Below are 12,742 nucleotides of genomic sequence, written 5' to 3'. Positions count from 1 at the left end.
CCACCTGTTTTTGTAAGGAAAGTTTCACTGGAACACAGCCACACCATTCATTTATGTCTTGAGTTGAATAGTTGGGACATAAAGCCAAAAATATTTACTATCTGGTCCTTTAGAAAAAGAGTTTGTGATCGATCCTACTGTAAAATACTCTTAATTAAGATCCTACTCTTAATTCTAAGAGGTTGAGTTAGGAAAATCATCAGTGAGGCTAACACAACAGAGAAGATGAGAAAGCAGCAGAATAGAGCAGAATGGAAAACTCCAAGAGACAGTGAATGGCATCAATGACATAACCTGCAACTTCACCTTGAGAATATCCCTGAAAACATTTGAAGATCAATATATGAGCATGAATAACAAAGCTTACCGTAAGCTACTACTTAATAATAATTTTTTAAAATAACAAAAAGGATTTTACTAGGTGATACCCAAAACAGCTTTCAGAAGAATCTTGTTATAGGACAGCTTATCTTATTTATATTTCTATACCCTTACAGGTCAATACAATAAAGGCTTGTTCTAAAAGACTGTTTCCATAAAACCAAGATCAATGTGCCCCTGACAAAGAAGTGACAAAAAATTCTTTGTAACTAAACTGTCTCTCTTTCTCTCTCTCTCCCTTTCTATCTATATCTATATATCTATATATATATCTATAGATATATAGATATATATATATTTTTAATAACAAAATATTATTTTACAACTCTTCATACTCAAATGTTGTAAAAAAGAGATGTTTTACTAAGGACCATAATATTTCCTTGGGTAGTTAAGTTTCCATTTACAAAAAATAAATTTAATAAAAATATAGTAGAGCAATCAATCATATATTGTTATTGATTCGTACTGATACTATTACATGTATTAAAACACAGAATAATTGTTGACTAAGCATAGCATTTACCCAAGGACATCTGCTGTGGTCCGGACTGGAGACCACAGATAGGGCTGAGACTAGTTTCGTTGCCTTGAGGGTTTCTGCCAAGAGCTATCATCCACACAACTGCCAGAACTATCCTCATCAAATCAGAACTGATCAAGTCACTCCCGCTTACAAGATTCCCATGGCTCACGCTGCACCACCCAGTTTGTCTTCAGCTTAACTTTCCAGCCTTATCTTTAGCTACACACCCATCTTTAGCTATACTGGAATACTCACTGCTCTTAAAACAATAATAGCTAACAATTATTGAGTACTATCTATAAGCACTGAGTAATCTGCTTAAGATTTATTTCAATTATCACAACCACCCTCTTACAAAGATAGTATTATAATTACCACATAAGCTTTAAGGATCCACAGTCACACAAACCCTTTTCAAAGTACACACTCAGATATTTCTTTAAAATTTACAAAATGTTTTATATTTTTAATCTTAAATAGGTCCCACCAAAAATGTATGAGCTTCGGGGTACACAAAATACATCTGCTGCCCTGATTATTACTAATTGCCAGTATTATTCCTACTTCAGAGAGGTTAAATAACTTGCCACCAGGCAGTGGCAGAGATAGGATTTGAACATAGGTCTATCTGTCTTCAGAACCTAAGAAATCAACTACAGTACAGTCTGTACCTCTGTTCTTGAAACGGCCATTCCTCCTCCTTCTCTTATTTTCATCACTAGATTCCTAGCAGGCTCCTATTTATCCTCCAAAGCCCAACTAAAATGTTACCCCTTCTTCACAGCTTTCCCTGACCTTTCTGAGCAAAATGAGGTATCCTTTAGATCTCCCTCTATTTTAAACACCAATAGTCTATACATGACATAACATAATCAAAAGAACATGTTTTCTGGAGTCAAACTGATCTAGCAAACTGATCTAGCAAATTATGGCTTTGCTAACATATTTGTGATACAATGTGGGGCAAAATACTTAACCTCACAAAACCTCAAGTTATTTATCTATAAAATGGAAGCAAAAATGCTTACCACATTCATTTATGCAAACATCCAACATCCATATATCCATTCAAGGAATACTTCATAAGTGCCTACTGTGTGCTACACACAGAGAAACTGTAAAAACCAGAGGCACCATCCTGCCCTCACAGAGCTGACAGTCTAGTGGATGCTACAGACAAGTGAACAGGTGATTAACCTGCAAAGAGAGAGGAGGCTGTGATTAAGACCAAGGCGGGGGTGTAAGAGGAGTTTATGGGGAGGCGCCATAACCTAACCTTACAGGGTCAGGTAAGGACAATGTGGATGAATACAGTTCAGTGGCAAGACTCTTAAAAATAAAATAGATCAAATATTCAAGACAGATACCTTCAGTAATTTCAATTTAATAAAATACTTCCACCCCACCACCCACGCCATAATCACACGTCCCTCATTTCTAAGCATTTGAAAACTCTGAATGTCAGAGAAAGAACACTGGTTTTTTACAGCAAAGGGGTCAACAAAAATGAACCTTGCACATTGTACTGGGCAGTGCAAACCTCAAGACTAGCAGAAGAGGACAAATAAAAAAAATAAAAAGGATCTGACTGTTTCTTAGCATTTTGTCACAGCCATAAGGATTCCTTAACATTTGTTCTTGTTTTCTGTGTTAAAGCATTTAATGACAGAATAAGGAAATTACTTTCACATTTTTCTGGGGGCTGAACTGCTGCACAGAGTGAGAGAGCAAGTGAAGCTTTCAGAAGACATGCTAATTGCAGCTTTTAACATATTAGACTCCCTCTGAACACCCGTCATCACCCATCCCCTAGGAGTTTCTGGGTCTTTCTTAAAGGTATTGGGAGGATATTGCCATCTAGACTTCCTTTCCTACCTAAGGATTTAAAAACACTTTTGCTGATTCTTCAAGGGTCATATGTCTCACGTGTTCAGAAGCACTGGAAAAAAGGACCATCTTATTTAGACAAGAAATCCACAACAAATAGAAAAACTGCATTGGACCAATAGAGGAAAAAACTCACAACCTCCATTTTATGCCACATAAAATGGGAATTTCCATTTTAATTTAGACTTTCTGCCAACAAGCCAGCAGGGGCAAGACTTGGAGCCTTCTCTCTCCAAAAAAAACAGAAGTTTTTGTGTGTTTTTTTTTTTGTGGCACACATAAAGGAGGGAAAGTCAGTTATAAGAGACCTGCTACTGCTTCCTGGGAGGGTAGGAGAAAAAAAAATGTTATCATGCTGGCAATTCTATTTATAAATGCTTTTTCTTTACAATAAAAATGACAAATTTAAGAGGGAGAAGAGGGGAATTGCAGAAGCTGCCCACACAAACTATTACTTTAAATTTAATTATAGGAAAATTATTTAGGCCAGAAGACGGATGAAGAGGAGGAGGTGAAGAATAATAAGAAAATATGGAATGAAACCAAAATTAAGTTACATAAGCATGGATTAGGGAGGGAATCAACAGTCATCTAAAGAATTCTCCCATGCTTCCACTAGCAAAGAGGAAAACTAAGAACTAGGAAAAGCAGAACGTTATTCTTCTCAAGCTACCAAGGCTTCTGGTATTCAGCTATAAATGTGGGTTAGACAAAACGTTTAGCTGCGAAATCTGCAAGATATTTACTTATGTGTATATCTGCATGTCTAATACTTTCTCTGAAAATGGAAACATCTGTCTAAAAAAGAGGCTGACCCACAATCCGTATATGAAAATATTGACTGAACTCAATTCCTGATGTGAAGTATATGACCTGTGAACCTAGTTACGAAAATGTAAATATACTATCATTTTCCATCTATCTTTAGTCACTAGGATTTAAGTTATATTGACACACATATACCCATAACATAGTGGGATTAGAGTCAAAATAAGGGCTGAGGTGGGCTGGCAATTACCTGAGACCCTAATCTATAAGGGACTCTAAAACAATTTTTAAAAAATCACTGGTAATAAAATCAGATAGGGAAAATTACATGTGCTAGAAAGGACTGTGTGTGGAGGGGACGAAAAACAACTTTGAAAAGAGGCCTGAGGTAGAGGTAGGAGTGGTAATGAGTCCAACGAACACACATACACACACACTCACACACACCCTGTCCTCATACACACACATACACACACACACACACACACACACACACACACTGCATTCTCATGTTAGAAAAATGGTTTCTAATCTGCCATCTAAGGAAAGTGGGTCCCATTAACTGTTACCTACGGGGCTAATGCTTTGCTGAGTAGGCCATGACAGACACTGCCACTAGCACTTCTCCTCCCCAGTTCTTCCCTGAAGAAATCAGCCTCTCCCTGGACAATGGTGGACGGAATGTTGGAAGCACAGTAGCACAAAGGGGAGCCCGCAGCCTTCCTAGGACACCCCGAGCTTGCTTGAGCCCTGAGTGGAACCAATATCGCAGTGTATCATTGATTCACATTTCCTTCATCTATGTGAGCTATTTCTCTTTACTTTTTTGTCCTTGTTCTCTCAAATCAAAACAGACTCCGACAGATCTCAATTGCCTTTGATGCAATCAAAACATGTGATTAAAGTGATTCATAGCAGGGGGTGAACGGACAGATTTTACCCTAACAGGGACCATTAATAATTAGAACAGTGGACTTGAAAACCTAAGCTCATGGGTAAAATGTGCTTGGAGAACTTTCATCCTGTCTCTAGGAGAGGATGGCTAATTTAACCATCTTCCTGATACGCTGCCCGCCCTTCCCCTACATCCCAGGTACCTCCCTATAAGCCTTCCTTGTAAACACTTTCTGTTTGCCACTGAATTAATTCTGAGTCAGTTCTCTGCAGGAAGTGACATAGTCAAGGGACTAATGGTTAGTTCTAAGAAGATACCGTTCACTCAGCACCTTCCACATTTAAATACTCCAAAATTCATTATTCATAGACGATGTGGAAGAAGCCAAGGTTCCTAAAATACTGTCTGCCATGAATCAGCGCCCAGCTTTGCACCAGATACGCAGAGTGACTTGAAAACTGGACTGAGAAGTAACTTAAGTCAACAGTGTCCACAATGAAGTGAATAAAAGCCTATTTCCCTTCTAAGAGAAATCACTTAAAAAGGAGTAGGGGTAGGAGAAAAAGAAGGAAGAAAGAAAACCCGGTGGAAACTTGGTGTTTACTTGAAGAGGAGCCAGCAGGACAGATGTGCGCAGACAAGTTCACAGCACAGAGGGAAGGAAGGCATCGATCAGAGGGCCTCCTTGGTGCTATTCAATTTCTTTGGTGGCAACCTCGGTGGGGAAGGGGAGGCACAAAATTTGCGTTCATGGTTCTGAGGGTCAAGAGATGGTATCTGCGAACTTACGGGGATGGACCGGCTCAGGAATCTGGCTGAGGAGGAGGAAAGGCCGGTGTAGGAGGGCCGGAGGACGGTGGCGTGCTCCTCTGTCTTGGCGCCCTGGGGGCCCGGCTGGCCACTCAGGGTGCTCCCGCTGCTGCTGTAGCTTCGGCTGTAGTGGTTGTTGTTGAGCTCAGGGTAATTCCTGGCAGGCGGCTGGGAGCTGCCATTCAAGAGGTTGGTGAACGGGTTGGCTACGAAACTTGCCTTGGAGGTTGAGGTCTTTTTGTTCTCTGGGTCATCTGTGGCAGCATTCAAGTTCCCTAGAGAACTGGCTAGCCGGGAGTTTATGGAAAAGCTGAATGGAAAACACAGGTGAGGGGGGAAAAACAGACAATGATGGATACTGACGCAGAGTTCGTGTCTCTAAAACATAATTAGGACATTAGGAGAATGTGATGAAGACAGTTCTGATCAATGCAAATGGTGACAGAATGGCTTCTTTATCGCTCTTGGTGATATTACAATATGTGGCCTTTAGTTAGACACACTAACTTTCACTGTCATAAGGCAGTTAATTGAGACCCAGGAAGCTTTGTAGAACACTGACCAGAGATCCTGAAATAGAGCCTCTGGAGATTCTATTGGTCCTGAGGCAGGAAGTAAATGAAAAGGGCTATATAATCGTAGACCAAAAAGCAGACGTAAGCACAAGATTTCACTTATACGTATTCAATCACATGACTACAGGAAACATCCCTGTCCATCTTGGTTCTGCCCATACACACCAGAGAAGAAACGACAACAACATGTGTCAATAGGATGTACGTCTGAGCTCCATTTTCGGGACCACATTAGGCAACCTTTGGAAAGGGTTCCCTCCATGGCTTTGTCCCCCACAATTAGAGACAGGAACAGAAGCCCCGGAGGAAATAGAGCCTTTTGCGGTTTCTCCCCTTACACCCTGGTTTCCTCCTCTGACAAACTTCAGTCAAACTCATTGTCTGCTGCTGGCTTCCTTAATCTCCCACCAGTACCTCGGAAGAGGGAGGGAAAAATTACCTTCTTATACTGGCGCCCGAGGACAAAGAGCCCCTGTTTATCCTCTTGGCCGTCGCTGAAGGGGACGAAGCCACTTTTGAGATCTTCAAAGTAGATGCAGATCCTTGTGGGGAAGAACTCAATCTTTGTGGAGAAAAATGAACAAAGAGTGAGACGAAAGCTGTGTTAACTTGACATTCAGCAATGGACTAGGACATGATGAACTAATAAACACTGCAGAGATCCAGGCAGGTCCTAATAACAGTGTCTGCTGCAGGAGCCAGCACTGACACAGCACTCGCTCTGTTCCAGGCACTCTTCTAAGAACCTTACAAATGTTACTCGGCTCATCCAGTGAGGTAGCTGGGATCTCAGTCCCCGTTTTGCAAGTGACGCAACGGGGGCACAGCAGAAAAGCTCCTGGTCCAAAGTTGCTCAGTGAGTAAGTGGAAGAGCTGAGATTCAAATCCAGGATCCAAAGTCCTGCTCTGAACCGCGATCCAACCACCCTTCCTTGCTGCCAGCATTCATCCCTCACATAGCCTTAGATTCTATTACTTTAGGTTTTTCATCTATCCTCTCCCTCCCACCCTGCAACTAACCTAGCCTTATTTGTTATCCTTAACTACTAGTAGTATCTTTTAATCTTATTCTTTCAAATTCAAATTCTGAATAGTCTCCAGCGAAATCTAAAATATTTAATCATGTCACTTTACTGTTTAAACCATTTCATCTTTTCCTCAGTGCCCAGACAGCCTAAACTCCTTGGCTTGGCTTATAAAATTCTCCAACACCTGGCGTTTGCCTCTTTGAAGAGGCCCAACTATGCACACTTTTCCTCTAGACACTTCTACTCCAGCAACATGAAATGCCCGAGTTCCCTGCCTCGACTGCATCCACACTTTTGTCCAGTTTGTACACGTTTCTTCCTGCCAAGGCATCTGCTCTCCTCCCCTCCCCTCTCCCTTCTCTCCTGCCTCCATCTGACTCACTCCAATTGCTTATCCTTTAATGGCCTTATATCTGTTAGCTCTTATAGCAAGCCTTCACTGAATTCCCGGGCAGAGTAAGCACCTTGTTTCATCATATATTTTCATAGTAAATCATAGCTTTTATGTCATATTTCATTGTCTGATATTTTTCTATTTCCCTTGACATAGCTCCACTGGGAGCAAGAACTGTCTCTCATTTCAATTCCCAATGGCTAGCATTGTGCCAGACTCAGAGCAGGTTTTCAATAAATGTTTGCTGAATGAACAAAAAGGGGAAAATTGGTTCAACTCTGGACAGCCCAGACCCAGTCATGATTTTAATACTGACTTTGTCTTATCCTGGACAAATCATTTAATGTAGCTGAACCTCATTTTCCTATCTGCTATAGAAAAGCTTATTTAATTGTAGATTCTTTCCTTCACCATCCTCTCTCCAAACAGCAGCCACAACATAGTTTGCCTCTAAAACAAGAATGGGAAAAGTTGTACGTAGAAGTAGCTCATACTTCTGGAGAAGTCTGAGCCCTCTCAGAACTGTCCCCCCTAAACAATCCTAAAGGCTGGAGCTGAAGAACAGAGGTGAGGAATGAATCAGCTTTTTTCCCCTTATCAACGGTTTGGGTCAAACATTTCTATGCCCTCTACCAGGTAGATCCTGGTAGATTTGTCCGGGACAAGACTAATGGCCTGATACCACTAGGGAGTGTTCAGGGAACATTTTTCCAGAGAAAAACATGAATGTCTTCTCCTTAAGTGGCAGATAGGGAAGAAAAATAAAAGTAGAAAATAAAGGAGGGGAACAAGTGCATGCAAAAATAGGAGGAAGCACCTGAAGCTGAACAATAATGAATGCCAACTATAATATTATATAATATATATATGTATATATATATAGGTATATATAGGTATATATATATATAGGTATATATATATATATATATATATATATATATATAGGTATGTATACATTTACAAGAGGCAGAGTACAGCATTGGGAGTGGAGATAGTGGAAATGGGATGGCTCGGTGCGATGTCAGAGAGAGAGTGGATGGGGGCGGGGGGTCCACAGTGTGAGGGATATAAATGATAAACGTCTAAGAAAAAAAAACAAAACCTCATAGACACAGACAATAGTTTAGTGGTTACCAGAGGGTAAGGGGGGTGGTGGGTGGGAGATGAGGGTAAGGGGGATCAAATATATCGTGATGTAAGGAGAACTGACTCCGGGTGGTGAACACACAATGGGATTTATAGATGATGTAATATAGAATTGTACACCTGAAATCTATGTAATTTTACTAACAATTGTCACCCCAATAAATTTAAAAAATAAATAAAAAAAGATAGGAGGAAGGAGGAATAACAAATGTTAAAACTTCAAGGCAAAAAGCTATCATTAGATTGAAAGGGATGTTACAGAACAAGTATAATTTATCAGAGACTCCATGACATGCTGGCAGCACAGAGCTCGCTGACATCACTGTCTCAGCCACACAGCCCTGTGGACACCTCAGAAAAACAAAAATCCTTTTCATGGTGAGCACTGAAAGTAAAGCATATTGTAACAACGTGGTATAGAAAGGACGAAATTTCAAAAGTGAAAAGGCTGTGTGCAGTTTATTTGCATCAGTTTAAGGGTTGGGAAATCTAAAAGGCAGCATTTATTTACAAGCTCCTAGAAATTGAACCTCAGCAACAGTACCTGAAAGGCTGGGACACCGCTCTCGAGGGTCCTTTGATATCATCCAACCTACAAAAATGAAAGACAAAATGCTCAGGCATCACCAGGTTCACACATTTTAGCAAAGACTAAAAGGCACATCGTATGGAGTCGCACCAGTAAAAATATTACATTGGAAAAGGGAGAACCTTGCAGATGGATATTAGTAGTCATTCACTTTATGAAATAAATCCTAGAACCAGCAGGAAATCTCTTTTAGTCACTTTGTTTCATCTTGAATTTCATCTACAGCAAATTGTTTTTAATCAGAGGTGGTATTGCATCTACTCAGAGTAAAGAAATGTCTGATGATGGTACCATGATGCTATTAATAAAAATAAATAAATTCCAAAATAATGAGAAAATTTCTGAGAATAAAAAGAAAAAACAGAAAAACCATATTGGAATGAGCCTTCTAAAATTTGAGTAGTGGAAATTCTCTCACTTCTTTTCCCTGTTTATTTGCCAAGTTATATTCCAACATATCCCTTCTTCTGCTTTATGATTTTTAAGAATCAAATATAAATGTTTGAAATGAATTTTAATCAATATAAAGCCATTTAGAGTTTCAAGGGGAAAAATGGTGAATAAAAGAGATTAGTAATCTTGAGGAAACTGCCACAGATTTAGGCCATATATGTAATGAAAACAGCACAGACTTTGAATAGTACTGGCTTTGAATATCAGCTCCATTCTAATTCCATTCTACTGGGGAGTGATTTAACCTCTTCAGCCTCAAAAAACTGGCCCAATAGTGGGTAATGACGCATACCTTTTGCGTTAACTGTTAATCCGCATAACCAAACAGAGCAGCGAACGTGGCTCCTGGCCCACAGCAGCTGCTCAGTAAATGGTAGGTCTCCTCAATTTTGCAGTGGTATTTGGTGGTTATTACGAAACACCAGACTTGCTTTTTCCCATCTTCTCATCTTACTACAGAAAACGATTACTGCAACTTTGAGCTCTAATGAACCTTTATTTCTCAGGTCAGGAAAACAGTACTCAAAGCATAGGTAATGGTGTGAGCAGACCCAATCTGACTTGAGTTATCATCCTCCCAGATAACACGTGAAAACTAAATTCCCTGTGAGTCTGACATTTATCACACTGGCAAGATATTCTTCCTGTTATGCATACCCCTCACTTAAAAGTCAAAGAAAAGTAGTCATTTTCTATTATATTCCTCTTTGGACTTGCCACGCCATACATTACATTACAACAAAGATTAGATGATATTTACGGATTTTTGCACCTATATTGGTCCTGAAGCCTTTTTCAACCTAATCTGAACTACTATGTTTCCCCGAAAATAAGACCTAGCTGGACAATCAGCTCTAATGCGTCTTTTGGAGCAAAAATTAATATAAGACCCGGTCTTAATTTAACTATAATCTAAGACCAGGTCTTTAATATAATATAATGTGATATGATATGACATGACATGACATAACATAATACCAGGTCTTATATTAACTTTTGCTCCAAAAGACGCATTAGAGTTGATTATCTGGCTAGGTCTTATTTTCAGGGAAACACGGAATCAGCAGAGGTCCAATGTTGTGGTCAGAAGTCAAGTCCCATGAACTGATTCTGATGAGTAATTTCAGACCAAATCAAGATGGTTTATAACTTTACAGGCACAGGTAGGAATTGCTTATTCAATTCTCAAAAATAGAAGGAAAGGCTAAGGAGCTAGATATAGCAAAGCTTGGCAAACGGTACTTACCTGCACACTCTAGATTTAAACAAAAGCCTCGGCACACCTGTGAGGATTTGCCACAAGACAGGAAACCCACTCACAGGAGAAGAGTGGAATTCCAAAACGAGTTTGGAACAGAGTCCCAGAGACAACTAACTACTAAGCCACATAAGGTGGAATTCCCAAATTTCAGATACAGCAGTTGCATTCAATAAGCTTCTAAAGCTTAGCTACTCCTTACAGTGATAAAACAATAAACACTAAATAGTAATAAGTCAAAAAATGAGAGGTAAACTGGTACTTACACAATGATATTCGAAAGAGAGGATTAAATATTCTATCCATAAATGGAAGCACATTAAGTTTTAAGATTTAAAATGGATCTACCTAAATGCACAGGATGCTGAGGAGCGTGGCTGTCTCTGACTTTTTAAGGCACGTAGTTTGTCTCCCTGGGTTATGCTATTTTTCATTTCCACATCTTCATCCTCTTCTAAATTATTCTGGAAAAAGAAATGCATGTTCCATAGAAAAGTCATTATGAATAATTTGGCTTTATATAGATTTCTTAGTAGATGATAGATTATCCTGTATATACTTTATATAGATTTTATCTTAATCATTTTAGTACACTATGAATTCAGCATTGTCCACATATATACTAAAGGATGCTTGACTAACAGGGATGCAAAGGCCAGCATAGGGAATATAGTCAATAATATCGCAATAACTATGTATGTGTCAGGTGGGTACTAGACTTATCGGAGTGATCACTCAGTAAATTATATAAATGTCTAATCACTATGCTGTACACCTGAAACTAATATAATATTGTATGTCAACTGTAATTGAAAAATAAAATAAAATGATTAAAAAGAAAGAATACTTGACTATTCACTAATTAACTATTCTGGTCAAATTCCAAATCAAAGTAGCATGAGTATGGACGTGGTAGAATTATTACAATGAACCACAACCAAAGAGGTTTTCATGCAGACAAAATTGTGCTTCGGAATGCAGCTTAGACATAAGCGAAGCAGGCTGATTACAGGAAGGGTCACGCTGGCAAGGAACACCAGTTCAGCAGTCACAGGATCGTGGAACGTGAAAGTCAGAGGGTTCTCTTAGAGTCATACGTTGCCTGTCTAGAAAGTCTCTCAGAGAGTCTGAGCATCAGCACTCTTTCTTTGGGTTCCTAGCCCTACATAAAAGCAGGAAAATGAGAGCAAACTAAAATACATAAAGTGCCATTGTTAAAGACATGCTTATTTACAGACAATGGGCTTATAAAGAACAAATAACGGCACGAAGTATGAAAATTTATTTGATTCTACCAGTTGCCCTCTATATACAGACAAGATGAAAACTAAATTAAAATAAATTTAATTTTGTCGATAGGTTTCAGTTGGATAAAGTAATTACTGACCTACACATTATTAAAATGGTGACAGAGTAAGCCATTGGGGAGGCCATGGTGTATGCCATTAAGAAAAGATCTATTAGATAAAATAGAGCACACTAGGGAATAAAGATAGAAGAGTTATAATAGAAAAAAAGATATAAAAGGAGAGTTTGAAATAGAAATGAGTAAAAATAGAAGTTAAAGGATTGGAAGAAAAAAATGAAAATGGAATTTTTAGCAGATTTAAATGATTTGGCTAGGAAGGGTGGCTCATCCCTAAAATTATTTTCGGCTCTTAGATATTGAATCTACGAGATGTAAAAGTTGGAAAAAGGCAAAGATGTCATCTTCATAATAAGTTGCTTCTGATCAATAAAACATTAGGATTTACAAGAACCCTCCAAATCTGCCTCTGTCCCTCCTCACTGCTACCAGTTCAGACCCTTATCACCTGGACCACTGCCCATCACTGGCTCCCTGGCCTTCTGCCCACTGTTGCTCACAGAGCCAGCACCCCGTCCACACCACAGCCAGAGTGATCATCCCGAACCGTGACTGTGCACTGTCACGGCCTGTCTAACAGCCTCGGGGGATCCCTGAGGCCGTCCGATGGGAGCTGGAATTCCCTTATGGTCCTAAGGGTGGGGAAAAGGTGCTTAAAAGCAGGGC

The 12,742-nt window shown here is 39.5% G+C and overlaps 1 protein-coding gene across 2 annotated transcripts in view; it reads right to left on the bottom strand.

Moving 5' to 3' along the window:
* Window positions 1–12,742, bottom strand: part of CDC14A (cell division cycle 14A) — a 147,186-nt gene that overhangs the window by 8,496 nt on the left and 125,948 nt on the right. The window contains exons 12-15 of one of the 2 annotated variants that reach the window (XM_033093974.1): window positions 11,059–11,174; window positions 8,955–9,002; window positions 6,282–6,404; window positions 5,247–5,577 (exon numbers count right to left, since the gene is read on the bottom strand). In XM_033093974.1, coding sequence (XP_032949865.1) covers window positions 5,247–5,577; window positions 6,282–6,404; window positions 8,955–9,002; window positions 11,059–11,174 — 618 coding nt within the window. Of the gene's footprint in view, window positions 1–5,048; window positions 5,578–6,281; window positions 6,405–8,954; window positions 9,003–11,058; window positions 11,175–12,742 lie in introns of those variants that run through there. The other variant, XM_033093973.1, reaches the window with a different exon arrangement.

This window comes from Rhinolophus ferrumequinum, chromosome 22 (assembly GCF_004115265.2).
Source record: "Rhinolophus ferrumequinum isolate MPI-CBG mRhiFer1 chromosome 22, mRhiFer1_v1.p, whole genome shotgun sequence".
NCBI classification, from domain to species: Eukaryota; Metazoa; Chordata; class Mammalia; order Chiroptera; family Rhinolophidae; genus Rhinolophus; species Rhinolophus ferrumequinum.
Note: the sequence above shows the minus strand (reverse complement) of the source record. Positions and strands in the feature narration are given on the sequence as shown.